Consider the following 21,577-nt stretch of genomic DNA (forward strand, 5'->3'; position numbering starts at 1 on the left):
ACAGAACAGTAACAACTCTGCCTCCTCTCTGCCCTCCATCCAAAGTGCTCCTCATTTGACTACCAGGAACCAACTACATGGCTTGACACCCTTCAGGATCACTGAGCCACCAGCACTGTGCTGTTTCCTAACAGCACCAGTATGATCTGTACTGACCGTACTCACCTTACTACAAGCTACTAACAAAACTGGACTCTTAGTACTGCTATTTTCATTCAAATTGTTTTGTGTTGATGTCTCCTGGCCACAGTAATATAATCCAGGTTGGAAGTCTTTCTCATCTGCTAAGAAGAGAGAATAATCCAGTCCTGCTGCTGTAGTCCAAATACCATCACCGCACACCTAAAATTCAGGAGGGAGGAAGACATAAAAGATCATCACTCAAAGCTGGAAGGAGAGAAGAGTACATAACTCTTCTAGTCCCACATGTACATAATACACCTGCCAAGATAAACTATTGCAGTACTCAGCCCATTTTTCAACTTCAGTGTCTCATAGCATAAACTCCTTGCACATATACTGAAAACTCTTTCCAGTTTTCTTTCTAATGGCTGGTTTTCTGCCTTTCAGTTACAAATCAGTTTTACTTTTAAATGGGCATCAAGTGGGCTTGATTAAAGTTGGAACACTATTCTCCCATCTACATTTAACTGGGACATCTATATAAACTTGGGAGACAGTTAATCTGCTGTACATTAATTTGCATAAGGCCTAAGCAAGAAAATTCTGCTGCTAGTTTTCCATTAAGATGAGCACCAGAAAACATGGGAAAGGCTGTGGTCTAACTCAAAAATTGTTATTTTGCTATTCACTCAATGTGGTGAGAAGTTCAAAACAAAGAGAAAACCCACTGCCAAAACTCTGCAAAGCTCTGGAAATACAGAAACAAACAACAAATGTGGCTGTGGTCCAGCCAAGCTGAAAACATTAGAAACAATTGTTTAGAATAAAAACAGAGTTCTGAAGTATTGAGAAGTTTCAACACTGCAACACCAGTATCAGATAAACCAAACAAGGTAAAAGTGAATTCTGATAGGAAGATATAACCAGTCACATTTCTCATCCAAGATCCAAGAACAGATCATTCTCAGAAATTATTCTGCACTCACTTGAACAAGAAGAGACCCTAAACTGAAAGAAGAAAACCACAGAAGACAAAGTACCTTTGCAAGACGAGGGACGGTTGTTGGGGAGTTCAAGTGACCGAGCTGGCCAGAGATATTACTGCCCCAGGAATACACCTGCAAGAAGCAGTGCTGAACATCAGAACATACATTTATATACATGGAAACATACTGAACTGTGGTAGTACAACACACCAAGTGTGCAAACACACAAGTCAAGGCTATAAGATTCATGGACTGAGAAGCATTTCCTTAATTTTCACTGCCTTCCTACATTCTCAGATTGTCTTCTCACATTCAGAAACAGAATGCACCAAATCAAATCACAGCAATCTTTGAACATAATGTGGATGGTACATGCAGAACTTGGGCAGAAACAGAATTTAGATTCCACACTACTTCCACACTGCCTCTAGAAGCAAAAGAAACTATAAACTAGAAAAGACCAAACATGATAATTATGTCAGAGATAAACGATAAATGGTAACAATCACTTGTACCTGGGATTTGGCAGTGAGTGCTAAGGAATGATGGCCACCAGCAGAGAGGTGAATCACTTCCTTTCCATCAAGGCTTTTCACACACAGTGGCTGAAGCCTGTGAATCCCCAGAACCCATTAGGTGAGGGAAAAGGGGGAGAAGGTGGGGAAAAAGAAAAAAAACATTATCAGAGGTACTGTTAATGCAAAAACACTCAAGGCATTATTTTCTTCCCCAAAACAAACTAAAAAAACCAAAGATACACAGAACCTTCTGGCAATAAACCAGCTCAGTCAAAAGGGTCAGGAAGGGCAAAGTTGATGACAGACTCCAATTTGGACAAAGTCAAAATATCACCAAAACTGATACTGATTACAAAGGGAAAAGTCAGAATTGATTGATGTCGTAACAATAGAGCATAAAACATGTTACTTGGAGAAACTTAGGTCACAACACTTAAAAGAACAAGAATACAATGCATGGCAGATGTTTAAATTTGAGAAGCTGAGACAGTTCAATACTCAAAATTTTCTAGCAATCTAGTGAATAAAAAACACATTTATCAAAGAAATCTCACCTTGGCAGAACGTCACCATGCCCTAGCTGTCCTTCCTTGCCTTTCCCCCAGCTCCACACCTCTGTTCTTAGAGAGGGCAAAAGAGCATCAGCTTCACCACTGTAGGTTGGAGTCAGAGCCACAGTCCTCATTTTAGCTCGTCCTACCTTCCGTAAGAGCCTTGGGGAAACTGAGCAGAGGCCAAGAATAAGAAAAATTTCTCATCTGTTGGTAAATGTATCACTCAGATTGTGTGTTACACAGCAACAGCACTGCTTAATAGCAAGTGATCAAAACTGCTTAAAGTGGTTTTAATTCAAGCCCGAGAACAAAGGTTGAGAGGTAAGACAATAGGTTATGGATACAAAGAAGTAACAGAGGTGCTGAAACCAGATAGATGTTAAGTAGTTTTTACCAGCTGCTAAAGGACAGCAGACATATGAGAACCATGCAGCTATAATGAAGCAAATGAACCAAAACAAACTATACATTAAAGTGTTTAGAAAGAAAATATATCCTTGCAGTGAACAGAAGACTTCAATACTTCTTAAAACTCCCCTCAAATCCAAGATCAATATAGAACTTAACCATATAGATGTTCAGAGCAATTAACAGCACAAAAATCGGTGAGGGAAGAAGGTCATTAACTTTGAAGTTCAGCAGTGGGAACTGGAATACTTATAGGTGCCTGGCTCAAAACCAGCTCAGTGCAGTGCAGATTACAGACCACACAGATTTTTATCTGCTACAAAACCAACATGAAAGATTCCTCAGCATCATTTGGCAATGTAACTCTTCCAACATGCCCACTTTACCTTAATTTAACAAGAAACACCATTTGTAAACCCACTGTTTTTGGTTTTCTTAGGATGCAGTATCTGATAGTCTTCACTGCTTTCAAGTCCTAAGGTATTGTTTAGCATTCATATGTACCTTTGAGAGATCATTAGATTGGTGTTTAATAAATATTTGGGGTTTTTTTCACTTAACCTCCATGTTATTATAAGTTTTCCAATGTTTTTTCCCCAGTATGTTTGTTTACCTTGTGACAACAAGCCAGGCAGGGAAAGCCTTCGACTCCCTCCTTCAGATTCCTCTTCTCTAATATCCACTAAACTGGAACTCTTCTTCCCCTGCATGGACTCCTGTCTGACCTGCTCTTCCCGACTGTCCTTCAGAGCCTCGGGCCCCGGGGACCTGCTGCCCGCCCCAGGCCCCGGCTGCTCACTGGCGGGGGCACCATAGAAGTTCATGACTTTCTTCAGGGACAGGGCTCCGGCCTCGTAGGTGGCAGCGACTCTCACCCCAACTGCCGAGGCACAAGAGGCCACCAGGCTGTTCAGCGTGGACGTGCTGCTGCCCGGCGGGCCAGGGATACAAGCACTGAGTTGTTCCTCTTGAGATGGCTAAAACCAAAGGGAAACGGGGAACTGTCAGAGCAGACAGCACACAACAGCAGGATGATGATACACGTTCACTATTCAAACCATGGCCTGGACTGAACACCATACGATGTTTATTATAAATGTTTACTGTAAATTATAGATGTGATTTAACTCTATATAATATTAATTATCTACCTTTTTTATGCTTAGGTGTACGTCTATTGCTCAGAATAATTTTTTTTAATGGTAGCAATAAGCACCATTCCTAAATGAACTGGGCTTTGTCTGTTGCACCTGACTTGTAGCTCATCCATAAGAGAGTTTAAGTCTGGGGTTTTTAAATACCAACAAAAAAAAAAGGATCTTTGCAAATAAATATAAGAAGGGACATAATTTTAAGCTTATTACCAATTTCTTTGCCACCAATGAAAGTGCATCAGTGAGCATGCTGTATTTTCAGAGGGAAGTTCTCCCTTCAACATGGTAAAAGATAAACAGCAATTCATAGATTCATTTCGCAAGGCCTATCTCAAAACCAGTCTGGATTATGTTCCCTTACACCACTGTTGTATCCATATAAAGCTTAGTCAATAATCATAAAATCACAGGAGGGACAAACTGACTGAAGGCAATTATTAGTCCCAGCACCATTACCTGTAATAACAATCAGCTGACCCACCAAATAAGAAACAATGCCCAAAATTATCTCTGACAAATAGTTTGAACATTAAAACAAAGACAGCAAAGTCCCATTTTCCCATGCACTACACAGTGCAAAATTACAAGTATTACAGCTCATTTCATTCTGCCAAAATAAAAACAATCTGACTTCTTTAAGCTTCTTTAAAGCTTAGGCTAAAGGACTGGGATTGGTTCTATTTACTTCATCCTATTTCTAAAAGGCACACCTAGCAATACAGCAAAGAAAACTTCATTTGTGTAGGAAAGCAAAGAAAAGGATTTTACTAATGCTGAAACATTACAGCAGATCTCATCTCTGCTCCTCACATGTATGTCAATTGTGGAAGATTCAGTGAATCAATTCCAGTCTTGACTCCTGAAACTGTGCAAGGATAACAGTGCTCTGGAAATATGCCAGGAACAAGGAACTGAGAAAGGAGCATGAAACTCCATGTTTCAGTCATTTCCCAACACTGCAGTTCTTGCAAGAGTCTGAGGAGCCCACAGCTGCTAGAATGCATTTGTAATAGCAAAAAAGCAAAAGAAAGAGCAAATGTATTTACATAACATTCATTTCTCTAAAGCAAGTTTTCCTCAGAGTAAGAAAGTATAATTTGCTGAACTATCAAGTTACTGGACAGATTTTAAAACTACAGGGGTTTTGCTGCCATCAGAGGCAGTAACAAAAATCAGCTATTTTTTAGGTATAGTGAAATTTATTTCCCAGAATCACTGTGGAGAACGTCTTACTGCAACTATTAAATAAACAAACAAACAAACAAACAAACAAATAAATAAATAAATAAATGTCTGCACAACACTTTAAATGACAAAAGAAATTTTCAGAATTCCACCATCAGTTTTGCAAATGAGGCCACAGAGCAGCAGGGCTCCTCACAGGACAGCAGTTAGGGAAGGACTGCCAGACTGTGCAGCAAGATTCTGGATTAGTTTTCTGTCTAGTAACCTTTGGGTTCTATCTTCTTCCCTCTGTCCCTAATTACAGTTCCTTTTTCTTTCCCTGTCCCCCCATAAAAAGCCAGAAATCAGTATTTTGTCAGGGAGCCACAAACAGCTCTTGAACCATCATGTTGAGCATTTTCTGATGCTTAGCAAGAGATGAATACTTGACTGTTCTGCTTTAGCATCAAAACAGCGTTGTTGAATCATTTTCCACACCACACAGAGTAGTACTTACACATCTCCTATCCCTTTTTATGGGTTTATGCCACCCCTACATTATTAACATTAGAAACTTCTTGGTCAAACCTTTGAGCAATTTGCAATCCAGAATTTTTAACTGATTGAGAAATTAGATTGATTTGTGAGGAATTTGTTCCAGGTACAGAGATGAAACCTCTACCTTAAAGGTAAATCAGATGAGTACCAGTAAGATACACTGACTCTTACTGCCCCACACAAATGGAAATCCACGCATCAGGAAGCAGAGCATGGAAATTGGCTTACAGGGTTCTGGTACTGCAGGCCATGATGAGGAGAGACTAAAGCACTGTCAAGGCTGTCCACAATGAAGGCTCACAACTGAACAACTATGGAGGGCAAAAAAATCTTCTACTTAAAAGATGCAAACCATCAGTGAAAAAGTCACTTGGGAACTATGAAAACACCATAGCTATATTAAAGTAAGTTTTTCATTTGTAAAAAGAGTAGTATTGTCACATATGCAAGACAAGTTATAGCAAATTATGAGCTAGTGATTAGGCACCAACCTGTTCAGGCTCTGCACAGATGTTTTTATTCAGGCTCTCATTTAATGAGTTTTCTGACAAACCAATTAAGTACTCTTTCACTTCTTTTTTGTCCGAGAACAAAGTATTTCCCGAACTAGAAATTCCACTATCTTCCCGTCCATCACTGCTGGAAAGGCCACTTGGTCCATCAGATCCTAAACCAACAAGCCTCTGGTGTTCCACAGGTGGTTTCTGACAGTCTTCACTCTGGCCAGCTGTGACACTTTTCCCTTCAGAGGTGTCTGATGAGGGACAGAAAACGTGGTTTTCTGGCTGGTTATCAGACAGCACTACACCCAGTGGGCAGCAGTGACTATCTGAAATGATGACATGATCCTCCTTGTCCGTCACGGTAATGAGAGGCTGACTGCAGTGATTGCATCTCTCTGGGATAGGTTTCATTTCCTGCACAGGGAGACATTGCACCAGAGCCAGGCTGTGGTAGGCTCCACAAGCAATCTGGAGCACAACACGTCCTGCCAGGTGCTCCACTTTCTGTGGCTTTGTCACTGGGAAAGTTGTTGTTATGAGCCCGAGCTGGCAGCCACTCCCCCAGGCCCATATCTCCCTGCTCAGCGATAGTGCCAGCGTGTGCTCCTCTCCACATGCCAGCTGCAAAATCCGCACTGACAAGAGAGGGCTGGTTTCAGAATCACAGATGCTGACGAGCTGGGGCTCTGGCACACAGGGCTGATTAGCGACTGCGCACTGGCCGGCAGAGTTGTCCCCCCACATGTACACCACTCCGCTCTCCGTCACCGCTCCATTGTGGAAGCTGCCCGCTGCCACCGTAATAATACGATGTCCAACCAAAGTGTTCTCTAAGATAGGACTATTAACACATTCCTCAGGTCCTGATCTCCAGGGCAGCTTTCCAAAACTGTAGACCTCTCCACCTGGGAGGAGGAAAAAAAGAAAAATGAATCCTAGTAGGAGTGTAAAACCAATTGTTAAACCAACACAAAAATATGAAGACCGCTTCAGACAAACAGATATGAATTCCTTGCTTACTACAGGCTCAGCAAAACTACAGCTATTGATATAAGAAGGCTGCTTGCTGCTCTCTGTAACTGTTCCTAAGTTCTACACCTCACATTAATGTTACCCTGTGCATGCATGTACTGTTAAAATAAGTTATGCTTTTCTGCTAAAAATTCCATTATTCTCAAGTCAAGTGAGTTAAGTATTCGTTGGCCCCTTCTAATTTAAAATGTACTAAGGACATAAAAATGTGTATGAAGAGCACGAAGTATAGTCCTCATCTTTCCAAACACAGATCCAGTATCACTTCTGAAAGAAAAAAGCTTGACAATAACTGAAGATTGTTACAATTAAGGTATTTATTACCTTCTGTTAGAAGTAACCCATGATGGCTTCCAAGGGCTGCCTGTAACACCGTCTTCCCACTGAGGCCTGGAAGCCTTTCTGGGGTCACAGAGTAGGAACCAGCCTTCCAAACATAGACCAGGCCTCTCTCTTTGGCTCCTTCTGCCTCTTCTGAGCTACAAAGATTGGATGAAATCGGAACACAATCAGGATGAACTTTTCCATGGTTCAGTAATGCCTACACAGGAAAGGCTTAGTAAGTAGTTCAGACATTAGTTTTACTTTCACATCAACATATTTAGATTACTACTATCAAATTGTTAAGTAAATGCAATTTAAATGGAAAAGCAAGTGTCCTCTCTGAAACCATAAACTTTTTTCTCATTTGTACTTTACTGTGTTCCAGTTGCTCCCATTAACAGCGTGTTTAAAGCATTACACCTGTAAGAGCTCAGCCTTTATACATGTTCATTTCTACCTCTAGAGATAAAAACAAGGTTTTGATTGTTTGGGTTTTTTCCCTTTTTTGTAAATTCTTAATGAGTATCTCAGATTCAAATGAGCCAGTTATTCAAATCAACTGAACCATGAAAAAAAAATATCCTGAAATAGTGTGCAAGTATCAGGACTTGCAGGAGTGACTGGAACTATCCAAAACTGGTTGAACACTTCAACACATTGTGGTCTGAATGCTCAGTCAGCAGCTTCTCCAACTCGGCACAAAGCAATTTCTCAGAATTTTAACAAGCTCACAGTTTTAACAATATGCAAAATCCCTTGATTTAAATACAAAAAGTTATATTAAGCATCAATATAGACTGGCTTAAATTAAGACTAGACTTAAGTTAGGAGTCATGCTTAAATTTCCTTAGAACTTTATGTAGATTAGACTGTTATCCACTCAGAAAGAAAAAAAATAGGTTTAACTTCTTATTTGACAGCAGCCAAGTCACTCACTCCTTGCATAAATCAGTTCTTGCAGCTTGACATGAACTTGTGAAATTAAATATATTAAGTCAGCAAGAAAAGCTTTGATAGAATTACTGTCTTTGTCTAGAAAAAAAGGCACAAGAAATAAAATGTACTCCAGACCTGTACCAAACCCAAAAAAAGCTATTCTGATGCACCACACTGCAGGCAAACTCATGCAAGTACCCTATTCCTGCAGACTATGGATTTGTTAAACTATGTATTTTGTTAACTGTGGGGCACGGGATGAACATCTTCATACAATCTGCCTCTGAGACATTCCAATTAAGAATAGCTAAGAAATCAAATTATCTCTTAGCTCCTCTGCCCATCCCAAATACCTTTATTTTTCCTACAAAACAGAAGGAAATAAAAAAATATTAAGAGGTGACAGTCTAGAACTCTTCTAAAATTCAAGTAAATAGTTTATTCCATAAAGCAAACACAGATTTAAAATGGAGAGTCCACCTCACATTTCAAACACATAGGACTTGTGTTTAGAATAGAATTAAATTTAAAAGGAACCAATCAAGTAATATATATGCAAAGAGGAAAAAAAAGGCTTAAAAATTTAATATCAATATAAGGATATTTCACCTAAGATAAAAAAATACGGATTTTACACAGACAGGCAAAGCACTCCAAAGAACACAAAATGATAATATTGAGAGTTTTCATCAACATACTGTACATCAAATCAGTTCAAGGCCTGACATTTGTGCTTTTATCCATTCAACAGGTCTTCAGAAAACAGTGTAAAACAAATTAGGACATCCACATAACAGGATTTGTGACAAAAACATCTGACCTCTATCACATATCTCAGTGCAAGCAAAGTCCACTGCAGGGCTACTGATCCACAATCAAAACTCACAGGTGCAGGTACCAGACAGGATCTACTGCTCACTTGGCAGTGTCACTTTCCAGTTTGTAGCCTGTGGCTATGGCTCCACAAATTACAACCATCAGCTTAGAAAAGAAGTTGCTGTGGCAGCAACTTTAGTGTTCCAGACACAACTGAAGCTGAAGCCAAGTTAATAATCTCCCCTTTAGTGCAAGTTTTAAGACAAGTTACATAAAAAGTATGCTGATATCAGTTAATTTTGCAGGAATATCATGAGCTGGCCTATTTCAGGGAGCCTCTGTGGTTTCACCTAGCTGTTCATTCTCACCTTCTTTCCTGTGAGTCCATCTGTCAGTGGCAGCACTCCATCACCACCAAATTGTTCCTCTTTCAAAAGGAACAATATAATTTTCACAAACTGAAAAACATAAAAACCAGCCATTTATTTGCAAATAACATAAAACAGTAACGACAACAAAACCAAAAAAAACCCCCAAAGTTTTAGCTCCTGCATTCAATAAATAAACACTTCCACAGTGCTAGGATGGTTCAAGTATTTATATTTAGTTCACTCACACTGAGCTGGCAGACAGAAGCAAAACAGCCAGACTTGTCCTAACTACTCAGCTCACAATGGATCTATTGTAAGGACAGAATGAACAAAACCTCGTTCAAAGGCAGAAATTTACATCAATCTCTCTATACAATTCTCATTATACCACTCAAGAAACACCAAATTGATTCATTTTCAGTCATAAGACAGAATTTAAGATGAACAGATTTGCATGAGCACAAAATGATCAGCAGCTGAATTTGTAACTCATTCCTGAACCAAAGCATATATCACCATTAGAAGATGCAATTCTGCCTGGGCAGAAATGCAGAAAGCAGAGTTCAAAACCTTTCTTCATGCAAACTGGTAGCAGAGTGCCTATGGAGGTAAAAGACAACCACAGAAGGCAAGGGGAAAAAAGTGGCTGCTTTAGCTACAATTTCAGCCTCTCAGATTTTGAATTTTGCAAGTTCACCCCCACAACTTTCCATCCTCATGAAGATACCTTTGTATTACTTTTCTTGGAATAAAAAAAAGCTACAGATAATCTTTGTTTCTTATGATCTGTGTGCCTTCTTTTTAGTACTAAAAGAACTGTGATTTCTCTGGATCTACTGCCTGACAATATGAAGTACTAGAAAATTTAGTTACATTAATGCATGTGTATAATCACATTTATTCAAACGAAGTTTCACATACAAATGCTTTAGAGCTGTTGCTGCCTGACATCCACTGCCAACAAAATCAGAAAACAAGTTAGTTAGTGAAAGTCTTAAGACCCAGAATAAGTAGTCTGAAGCTTTTGCATACAGAAAACAGAAATAAATATGGCCAGTCATGAATACAGCAGACAAAATATATTCAGACCTGTAACTCTCATGAAGTTTCGATGCACACTTGGAAACAGTAATCATCAAGTCAACGAATAATTAAAATAACTAACAAAACCTCCAACACTTTCACTGGAGTGTTCTCAATAATGAATTACCAAGGAGACCTTCACTTACAGAAACAAAATAGCATACAAACAATTCCAGTCTTTCAGATAGAGGACCCGAAAAAGAGTGATTTGGGCTTCACAGCTGGGAAAGAACAGACCTCAAAAGATAAAGATCTGATAACATGGTATTATGGTAAGTCATACGCAGCCTGTTCAAAAAAACCACCAAAAACCAGAGCATACTTTCTAGGAACACAAAGACACACTTGTCACCAGAGAGATACTGCTTTCCAGACAGCCTGTCCTTCCTCAAGTACAAAAGAAAAAAAACACTTACAATTGTAAAAGTTAACTTTTAAAATATTAACAAAGGAAGTCTCACAAACAGAAAGGAACTGTCATGCAATGCTTTGGTAGCAGAGGTGTTGATGAAACATCAAAGGAAAATGGAAAAGCATTTTTGGAACCATAACTTTCTGATGCGTTCTTGCTCGGAGCAATTCAGGCTTTTCTTCAGCCTACTCAAAACCACCTAACCCTACAATTTATTCTCTTGAAAATGCTGGCACCTCTCCTTTGTGAAAGACTGTAATAAAAAGGTTCAGTGGGTCACTGAATCAAAGAGATTAACATTTTGATAGAGTAATTGAAGTATCAAGTATACCATTTACATTCCTTATAGTTATTTAAGGTTAAGGAACTATGGCATAAAATTCTTGACTTCTAGGATTTATGAACTGTTCTAAGGACTCAAAGAATCTTTTTCATTTTCATGAGCCTCGACTGCAAAAAAATGTATTGTAACTGTCATAAAACCTTCTGAATGTACCAAAACAAAGCTAAAGACAGGCATTTGATTAGCTGTTTTGCAAGATCTCCCTTCAAGGCCAAACCGAAAAACTATTTACAAAATTATTAAGTAAGAAAGCTGCAACAGTGGCAAACTAGAAACTAAGAGCATGATATGATGGCAGTGACAGATTTTCTTTTCCTTCCAGAAGCTCACACTTAGGGCTGCATTACCAAGCATTTACACATATAAAGGAAAACAAAAAAACCCATTTTCTTTCCACAGATGAGACATCTTTAAGACTTTTCAAATCACTTTCAAATTCAGTTCCCATTTTCATTCACTCCTAGGACAGCACAACATTTTTCCCAATTCACGGCTAATGCAAAATACAAGTTGCTTTGCCACAGCTACCAAGTAAAGTAATTGTAATAGAAAGCTTCTTCCTCCCAACAGAAACGTGTAATTTTCCTTGCTTGCTCTCACATCACATCTACATTATTTCCTTTCCACTAAGATTACCAGAATTGTTATTAGATTTAGCAGTCATGGAGGTGAACATCCAGGCACAAAACAGCACTCCTGCATGGAAGCTCAGTGTGATACCAGCACCTTCACTGCTCTGCCCATACTTTTACCATCTACATTTTTCTTTCAACACTGCAAGTGGAAAGCAGCAAGGAGTGCCAATTATGAAATGGATTTGTGCTACAGACAGATGGTCACTGGCATGACACTGATGTCATACTCTCCACTTACAAAGTTAAAGGCTAATTCTCCAGAAATCAAATGCCACCACAGTGTAACCGCTGCCATAGCTGGGAATGATGTGGAGCAAACACTACTCTCATTATCATGGACTGTGCTCTTTGCTGACCATTTTTAAGTGAGCACCACAGGTATGAAGGTAACCTCACATTCAGTGCTGAACAGCAAGAGCTGGTCTGCCCCTGACCTTGAGAAACACCAGAACTCCCATGAGCCTCATGTGTTTATTTACCTGCTATGTCAATAAACACTGCAAGTATTTCTATAGCTTTCCTACATGTTTACTTACGTATTTCCAAACACATCTTTAATAAATTTGTTGCATCACATTTAGCAATAACTTGCAGGACCAAGACTGCATGTTTGTTACACAGAAATAACTACTCAGGTTCTCAAGAGGTGATCTCCAAGCGTCCTCATCCAGAACAGAGTCATCAACATCATTTACTGTTGGCAAGTGTGGCTTACATACAACGTGTGACCAGTTAAGGAAGCCCTTGTGTTGGTCAGCACTAACCACCGCTTTTAACATTGTGTGAGTAAGATCTGCTCAGAACAGAGCAAAACAACTGGTCACTGAAAGACAGTAGGATCCCTTTGGGTGAGGGGGTAAAGCTTTTAATGCCAGTTCCAGCGAATGCAGGATGGTAGCAAAATACAGTAGAGAAGTCAGGGAAACAAAACCAGCACAGCTGAAAATTATTTACTGTAGCATGCAATTAAAAATTTAATATTTACCACACTCGTAAGAGACAAAAAATTCTGAATGCCCTTCTGCCTCTTTTTCTTTTGAAATCGCACATTCTCACGTGCTTCCCCTTCTGAAGACAGTTCACTCTGCAGAAACTGAAAATGGTAAGTACAGCCAGTTTACATAAGCAGTGATTAACTACAGGTCATCTACCACCACTCCGGTTGCTCCCCGGTGCCTCCCCAAAATATTTTCGTCCCGGAGGAGGAGGTCAGTGGCAGGGACAGAACTCTGTCACCTGTACAGGACACTGCAGCCACAGCGGTGCCGTCACTCCACACGCCAAAACCTGAACTGCATTACGCCTGAGCAAGCAACTCACGCAAAGGGACAGGACTTTTAAACGCAAGTGGAAGGAGACGAAGGGCATGTCAGTTATAGTTCAGTGGTCTCTTTCCACCAAGAGGGAGGAGATCTTACAGACGCTACAGAAACACCCCTCGGTATCTGTGCCGTGCCAGCCCATCACAGCGCGGTTAGAGTGGACACCCAGGGTCCATCGGAACTGCCTTTAGCCGCTCCCGAAGGTGCAGCGGGGGCGGCGCAGGGCCTGTCCCGTGTCCGCGGTGCCGCCCGGCGCTCCCGTCCTCAGCGCGGGTGCGGGAGGTGCGCGGAGGGAGCGCGGCTGCCCCTCAGGCGCGGCTCGCCCGCCCCGCGCCACCCCGCGCAGCCCCGCGCGCCCCTCCCGCGCGCCCCGCACCTGCCGCCGCCGCGCCGCCCTCAGCCGCGCGCTGCCCGCGGCCCCTCGCGCCGCCCGGCTGACTCACGCGGGGGCGCGGGACGCGCAGGAGGCGGGGCCAGCGCCGCGCGAGCGCCGACGGGTCCCTGCCCAGGACAAAACAGGCAGAGACGGGAGCGACACGTGGGTGGGTGTCAGGAAATACTCGAGGCGCAAATAAGGAGGCCGGGGCCGGCCCGCGCGGGATCGGTGACAGCGACAGCGCCGGCCCGGCCCTTCCTGCTCCGCAAAGCCGCCCGCCAGCCGCTTCTGTAACGGGGAGCGGCCTGCGCCACAGCTTCCGCAGGGCCCAGAGTAGAGATTCCCCTTAGGACCAGCCTGGTCTGAACAGATGTGATACCACAGGTGCATGTGCGTGCTGGTGTCTGCACGTGTTTGTGCGAGTCAGGCACACACGTCTGTGTGTGTTCTACAAGTATAGATTTCACAGAATACATTTAAAATACATACACATAAATACATCAATATGGTGTACACACACACACACACACACACACACACACACACAGAGACACACACACTATATATATATATATATATATATACACACACACATCCCTGTATGGGTTTATACATATGTTTCTATTTGAACAAGTTTTGTAAAATGTACTTCTAATGTTATGTCACCTCTTAGTCGACTATTTTTTATGTTGCCTGAAACTTTCATTTAAAAACCATGGTTCCAAAGACAGGTATAGGCTCTCCTTTATAAATTCTTACGTTTTCTAAGGATAACTATTAAACATTTCTATTAGAGGGTTTCCTCCACTAACTGGAATGATTGCTTCATTTTTTTTATTTTTTTTTTCAATACCAACAATCACCAGCTATAAGCATGCTTTCTTCATTTATCAGCTCTGGCTACCTGGCAAAAGTGGGATTACTTCTCTTTGTGACAGTATTTCCCCTCTATTCCCAGACACAAAAAGTACACAAGATTAAAATTTACAATCTTCATATGAATTTACATGTATGTTTTATATTATACTTTATATTGTCCACTTTTTGTGCATTTATGTTTCCAATTTTTTTAAATGCAAGTATCATTTGGTCAAAACACTAAAAACTGCTTTCCGGAATAAAAGGTTACATAACCAGTTTGTTACTGTGTGGCATCTAGACAACCTTCCTCATGCCTGGACAGCACGTCTAAATTACTGCTGTTTCCTGGTGGCTCAAAGAATATTTGGGAAATAAAGTGAAGACCAAAGTCCATGATTCTGGCTATATAGCATATTATGGCTGACAGGAGTGCAAAAGAAAGTCATATGAAGGAGATGAAGCCTTCCATGTAAGTTAGCTCCTTCTTGCCATGCAAAGGCTGGCTGGTTTGGTTGCAACAAGACACAGAAATTGTTCCTGCCTACCCAAGACATTTTTGCTTTACAAAAAATCCTTTTGCTCAAGGAAAGAATGTTATTCTTGGACATCAAAACAATGAAGCAAAGGGAAGATTTCACGTGATGCATTCAAATGAGAACTGAAGGGCCTAATGGGTCAGCATAAAAATACCACAGGACAATGGTCTGATCCCTCAGCCCCTGTCATTTTCTGTGTGTGGGTTGGGTGTTAGTCCTAGGAAGCTGCACAGTGAGTCCTGCTCATGCAGGACTGAAAGAAGGGGACTTTTGTCTGTCCCCGTCCAGGGTAAATCCACTACGTGTTCCCTGCTCTACAGTCGGCAGGATTAATCAGTTTGCTCTGGCTATTCTGACATATGGACAAGAGTGTTTTCTATCAGCTACAGCTCATCACGTCTCTTAGGCACGTAATCCAGCAGGGGCAGACAGGTCCCCGTGCCAAAGCAAGGACAGTCAATGTACAGCTCCTGCAGAAAGCCCAGCTCAGCCACAGTGCTCAGAAAGCTCACCTGAGAGCCTAGAGGCTGAAGTCTGAAGCCTAAAACTGCTACAGGCAGGGAGGGAAGTCAAGGCCTGTTCCTGTGTGAAACCTATCCCTTCGTTATCCAATTTACCACACTGAGAGTTGTTTAACTGAAAGAAATGTGTACAAGCAGAAAGTTTGGATTTATTAATTCTCCATCTTCAGGTATGAAAAATGTTGGCTATTTTTGGAGGGCGTGGACCAAAGGAACTGAAATCAATGGAGCTACTCCAGGGGTGCATTTGGACTTTGAAAGAAAAACTGCAGAAATCACAAGACTGTTTGAGGCAGACACCTCATGCGAATCATATGAGCTGTTATTACAGACACAGAGGGATGAGGAGGAGCAAGGAGAAAAAAAGAGATACAGTTTAATTTAAACAGGACAAACATGGGAGACATGCTGTGTGTAAGTGCTGTCAGACCAGGATGCAGCAGCTGCTGTTCAGAGAGAAGGGGCTCCCAACAAATCCAAGACCTTCAGCACATGGAAGCAGTGACTACAACGGAGGTATTTAATATCACATTGTGCTGCTTCTGCATTGAGATAGGCTAAGCCTGGGTGCTTCCACTTGTGGGAGTGCAAAGCTGTCACATTTGCTTCTAACCAGACAGCATCAAACTTTGCAGCTTCAAGCTTGTGAAGCTGCTGAAACAGGAATCTGTACCTTAGGTGACAATAAATGCCTTCAATGTGATGAGCAGGGAGAGAAGATTGCACTCCAGCGAGTTCTATGCCAATGAGAGATTGTAAAACAGGGAGGCAGCCAACAACCTACAGTTCTGGAGGAGGCAGCATGCCACAGATTGCAAGTCCTGTTTTCAAATGATAATCCATTCAATATAGCTGCTTGGGAGGAGCTTGAAGCCTGCTTGCCATTCATTGCTATTTTTTTTATAGCTGTGTAGTGTACAGCACTGTTATGCTGTATGGACCAAATTAACAGGCTATGTAAATTATACAGTGGTGAGGAAGGAGGTGAGGGATTAAGGAGAAGAAGAATATGTAAATGTAAATGAAACATAAATGTGAACGTCCTGAAATTTCACTTCTGCATTTGGATTTTGGTCCCTGCCATAACAGGTTATTGAGAGATGAATAATTTAGGTGTAAGGGGGAATAACATACATTTAGAATGATGCTGGCAGAAGTAGCCTCTGCAGTTAAGGCAGCTTTATCTTTGTGTGTTCTGAGTGAGCACTACCATTTACCAACACAGGAGCACACAGACAGTTGCTCCCCTTACAGACAGTACTGGAGATCTATGACTGGTAGAGAGAGAGGTGAAAATTATGTGCATTGCTCAAAGCCACTGCAGTCAAGGAGAAAGGAGAAACTCATCAGTAGTATGGTAGTTTTCCAGGGACACAGTTTGTCCCCCTTTCCTATGCCAGCTGTTAGATGTAAGCAGAGCATCCCTTTCTCTGCCCTCCCTGCAGCCCCTGCAGCTCCATACCCTCCAGAGCTGGAGGTACAGGACACAGTGACCTTGGAATTACACTGATTCTTTCCAGGAGCAGGATGTTGTGGAGAGGTTCAAATGGGTGAGGTGCAGCATACACAGAGCCAGACAGAAGATATTTTATCCTAACTGAAGGGCCTATGGCTATTCCAGCCATGAATCAGTACTTAATTACTGAATGACCTGCTAGTAGCTTCTTATTCTACCCAGCAATTTAAAACACATACCAATTTCTTCATGAAGCAGAGACAAGGGATCCCATTTGGAGCTGCCACATCCTATGTACATCTGGAGAAGCTGTGTGAAGGATCCTGTGCAACTGTGTACAAGGGGATCAGCAGGTGAGCATTATTACCTTCCCAGTGCTTGCTGAAAACACCTCCTATGGGAGATAAAGGCAAATCAAAAGTCCAGTTTTGTCTTTAACCAGGATATTTGCAAAGCCCCATCCCAGTTTTTCAGGGAATTCCTCCACTGCAGCTATGGAGGCACCACAAAGACACTTTGATCCACAGCAGTGTGCCAGGAGATTGTCTGGCTGAACCAGAGAGGGAGCAAAGGTTTTCCTTGAAGTGATGGATTTCTGCGTGGTTGAAAAATTTGGCATGAGGTCACGCTGCCATCACACAGGGGCAGGAAGGCTGTGAGAAGGTGGAGTGGGGCCACTGCTCAAAGTCATGCTCTAGCAATACCTGGACAGCAGCACAGTGCTTCCCTAGCCAGGTGGGCTGGCTCCCAGCTCACTGCTAATGAACACAAGATGGAGGAGGTTTGTAATTCCCTTCAAGCTTGGCCTCATTGGGTCAGCAAGCCCTAGAAATTCTGCTTGAGTGTTTGCATGGGAGACTGTTAGTGTTGTTATGCCAAGCACTAAGAAGCCTCATGTGACCTTCTGCTGTGACCTGACAGGATCAACAGCAAGTTGGTGGCACTGAAAGTGATCAAGCTGGAGGCAGAGGAGGGAGTGCCCTTTACAGCCATTAGGGAAGGTAAGACAAAGAGGAACATCACTCTTGAAGAGCATTTGTTTTAACCTGGAAAAACTCCATGATGTCTCCCTCAGTCCTTTCTTGCTTATTCAATGTGCTGGCTGTCCTTCTCCCAAAATTCTCAGTTCCCTTATCCTCTCCTGGAGGATGTCTTCACACTAGACTGGGTAGGCATGCAACGAACAGAGGAGGAATCTCTAGTGTATGCACTTGTGACAGATGCATCCATGCCTGTGATAAGGAAAGTGCCAGCTGCAGCCAGGGCATGTTCTTTCTAGCACTGTCAGGGCCCTCTTGCACCTTCTGCTTGCTGCCTCCTTCACAGTTGCTTTCTCACTCCCTTTAGAAACTACACAGCTTTTGCCACTGCTGCATTGGGCAGTTGTGGACTTGTTATTACAACCATGACAATTTCCTAGCTGATACCTGGAGCATCACAGATCCCAGCCTGAAGAGAGATACTGCCAATAAAACTGATGTTTAATAATATCTGTCATTTCAGTCCAGTGAGAAATTCTTCTCATCAGTCGACTTTGTAGAGCACTGGGCAAATGTCTGCAGATTTCTCAATTTCTTGGAGAAAGAAATGCTTTTGTGCAAGTGCTTGATTTTGGCTGAAAGTATTTACATTTCCCTACAAAGTTCACAAAACTTGACTGAGGTTTCTATTTTCATCTGCTGTACAATCCCAAGAAGACCGTAATCTGTTTTCTTCCATACACAGAAATAAGCAACTGTTGTGGCAGTCTGTTTTATTAATGTATTAGCGAAAGCTATTAATGTAGGATGACACACAGAGGGATTATTTTTAAGTTCTTACTGCACTTGTGAAACTAGGGTTAATCTTGTCACGGGGATGGAGAGTCAGGGACCAGATGTGCCAGCTTTCACAGAGCAGCAGGATGACTCTCATAGCAGTCAACTCAGAATAGCGACAGAGGTCACTGAATCCACTCCAGGTTTATAACTGTAATTAAGACAAGAAAGTTTACAAAGTCCTTAGTCCAATTCCGTGTGAAAGCAGAGACACACCTAAATATGCCTATTTAAAAAATGGCTTGTGTTACAGTTTCCTATACACTCATTTGCTGTGCTGCTTTTGCAATGCATTTACACTTGTAGTCCACCAGTAAAAGAAGCTTTAAAAGCTTTATCTGCATTGAACTAATGATGCACTAAAGATCAGCACCCCTCTAACATGCTCTACTGGACAGGCTGAGAGTCTTAACTTCATTCATTATGGGAGAAAACAAGGCTGCTCCTATGAAGGGTCTGCTTTAAGTAGGTCTTTTGTGTACTGCTGAGCTTTGCAGCATCTGACACCTCAAATTTACAATGTAAGTCAGTAGCAAAAACAAAGCACAAGATTTATTAACGCGGCGCATTCTCTGCTACCCCGGAGGAATGCACTCCCCTGACAAAGAGACGCTTCGCCCCAGGAAGCCCCGCAGAGACAAAATGCGTTTAAAGCTCGGTTCTGGCAGTAGCACCTGACAGCCCAGCAGGGGGTTGTAGAAGCAACAAAGTGAGGAGCAGTTCCCAGAAGCCTGATTGAAGTACAGGCGCTGAATCCTCCATTTTACTGTGGACCCTCTGTGCTGCCCCTCTGGAGCAATACCTCCGATCATATGGAATTTTTGAGGTATCACAGAGTCGGATTATCGTGTTCTGTAGCAGATGGGCTCTGGCCAGATCATCTCTACTAGGTTCATAGGCAATTAGATGCAGTGTGGAGCATGTTTAAGATCCATACTGCTGTGCACTGGAAACATACTAAATGGTGGTAGCTAACTGGACTAGTATCAGTAGCAGAGGCAGTTTACCTGCAGCAACACCAAGCTCTGTGAAGAACTCCTTTGCAGTCTGCTGTTTCCAGTAGTTGTGCTGAACAGGCATCCCTTACTGCTCAGTAGTCTCAGAACTGACACAGGCTTGGGCCACAGCTGTGTCCCACAGTGTAACTCTGGCAGTAGGGCTTTTAGAACCAGGTGAAATAGTTACGGTGGCAAAAGGCAAAGTGCTAATCCAGTATAAATTTGCTTTGTCAGCATGAAACTCTTCAAATATCTTTTTATGATTGTTTGAAAAACAAAAAAGAAGCTTTTAATTGTGACCAAAACTCTGCCTCCCACAGCTGGCCCATGCTCTGTATTGTGTGCTGCAGCTCATTCAGCTGAAACAAGATTGTATGCCCATGCCTTATTTGAATGAAATTTGTAGCACTATGTGGTCTGACAATAAACTAATTTGGTTTTAATCAGGACCAAAAAGTGGATTCTGGAACAGTTCTGAGGCTATTCTGCTATGTCAGAAGCAGAACTAAAATCTCGAGTGAGGGACATCTGCTTTTTTTGGGCTTTGGCGCTTCTCTCTGTGTAGTTTGTGTTCCCTGTCTGTGAACAGCTGGGTCAGATTCTTCAGTTGTGCCAGCAACCTACAGCCAAAGTAATCCCAGCTTCACCTCTTCCCCACATTCATCCTCTGTACAGAGTTACTGCTATATTGTCTCACACCCAAGTAGCAAATGATTAAGCTGTGCATGCTCTTCTCCCGTGAAGAGTTTCTGCTGAGAAGCTCCTTTCATGAGTGTGCTGGCTGGAGCCTGCTCTAACATAGCAAACCCATGCACAGCCAAAAGGCTCAGAAAGCTACAGCTTTTGTTTTAACTTAAGTCAGTGCTCTGTGGTCTATATAGAGTAGGAGACTCTTCCACCTGCTGCCCCCTGCATCACCACACCCAGGATGTGCCAAGGCTTGGCAAAGGCACGTCAGGACCCAAGGAGCAGGGACACACAGTTGCAATGATGCTTTTGGATAGTTAGGCTGAAAGAAAAGCTTGCCTAAGTTTTATAAATACAAACAAGTTACTATTCACTCAGCATCTTCATCATCTCTGTTCTTAGAGTTTTTAACCAGAGACAGTAACCAACATGCACAGAACTAAACTCAGAATTTAGCTTATATCTACACGGATATCTTTTTGCAGATTCTTGCTCTGTTGTTGCGAAGCTGGAAAGTGGTAGAAACTCTGCTTTCCCCAGAAGTCTCTTGTAAGGGCCCTGCTGAGGGCACACACCAGGAGGTGGATGGGAAAAGGATGAGAAGTTCAGTGACAGGCTGGTGGCTGCTGCATTCTGGATCTGGGAGCTCCCAGGTCCTGCCTCTCATCATTTACCTTGAAGAAATTACTTCTTCTCAAGTTATAAGCTGACATCTGAGAACTGTGAACTGTTATTACTGACAGAAGCAAGATTCCACCTCTGAGAGATGGAAGGATTCCTGCCAAGCCTGGAGCACTGAGCTTGCTTCTCTGCAGAGGTGTTCCATACTCCTTCAGGCTTAGTAGCTGCCACCTCTTACAGAACTGCCAAGTCTGGACTATTACTCCCCAGTTTTTTATTTTCACTGCCTTGTTTTGTGCATGATCTCCTTCTACTTCCAGCAGCAGTAAAGTTGATCTTCCTTTTGTGTTTTCCCAGCTTCTCTTCTCAAGTGTTTGAAACATGCCAACATTGTACTGCTTCATGACATTATCCAGACCAAGGAGACACTAACATTTGTCTTTGAGTACATGGTGAGTTGAT

The 21,577-nt window shown here is 42.2% G+C and overlaps 2 protein-coding genes across 7 annotated transcripts in view; one reads left to right on the forward strand and one right to left on the reverse strand.

The window, feature by feature from the left end:
- Positions 1-21,577, reverse strand: part of ALS2 (alsin Rho guanine nucleotide exchange factor ALS2) — a 214,796-nt gene that overhangs the window by 23,174 nt on the left and 170,045 nt on the right. For 4 of the 6 annotated variants that reach the window (XM_083864631.1, XM_083864632.1, XM_083864636.1 and 1 more), the window contains 8 exons: positions 9,445-9,534; positions 7,325-7,479; positions 5,957-6,873; positions 3,203-3,566; positions 2,182-2,350; positions 1,625-1,721; positions 1,164-1,241; positions 166-342 (listed from right to left, as the gene is read on the reverse strand). In XM_083864631.1, the coding sequence (XP_083720757.1) occupies positions 166-342; positions 1,164-1,241; positions 1,625-1,721; positions 2,182-2,350; positions 3,203-3,566; positions 5,957-6,873; positions 7,325-7,479; positions 9,445-9,464 (1,977 nt within the window). In that variant the 5' untranslated portion in view covers positions 9,465-9,534. Of the gene's footprint in view, positions 1-165; positions 343-1,163; positions 1,242-1,624; positions 1,722-2,181; positions 2,351-3,202; positions 3,567-5,956; positions 6,874-7,324; positions 7,480-9,444; positions 9,535-12,905; positions 13,014-13,618; positions 13,670-21,577 lie in introns of those variants that run through there. The other 2 variants (XM_083864635.1, XM_083864634.1) reach the window with 2 other exon arrangements.
- CDK15 (cyclin dependent kinase 15) overlaps positions 15,942-21,577 on the forward strand; it is a gene marked incomplete at its 5' end in the record, with an annotated part of 39,571 nt that continues 33,935 nt past the window's right edge. The window contains 6 exon segments of the mRNA XM_083864637.1: positions 15,942-16,052; positions 16,937-17,026; positions 17,030-17,086; positions 17,248-17,345; positions 17,914-17,993; positions 21,473-21,567. Coding sequence (XP_083720763.1) covers positions 15,942-16,052; positions 16,937-17,026; positions 17,030-17,086; positions 17,248-17,345; positions 17,914-17,993; positions 21,473-21,567 — 531 coding nt within the window.

The sequence above is a fragment of the Zosterops lateralis genome (genome assembly GCF_965231275.1).
Source record: "Zosterops lateralis genome assembly, chromosome: 7".
Taxonomy (NCBI): domain Eukaryota; kingdom Metazoa; phylum Chordata; class Aves; order Passeriformes; family Zosteropidae; genus Zosterops; species Zosterops lateralis.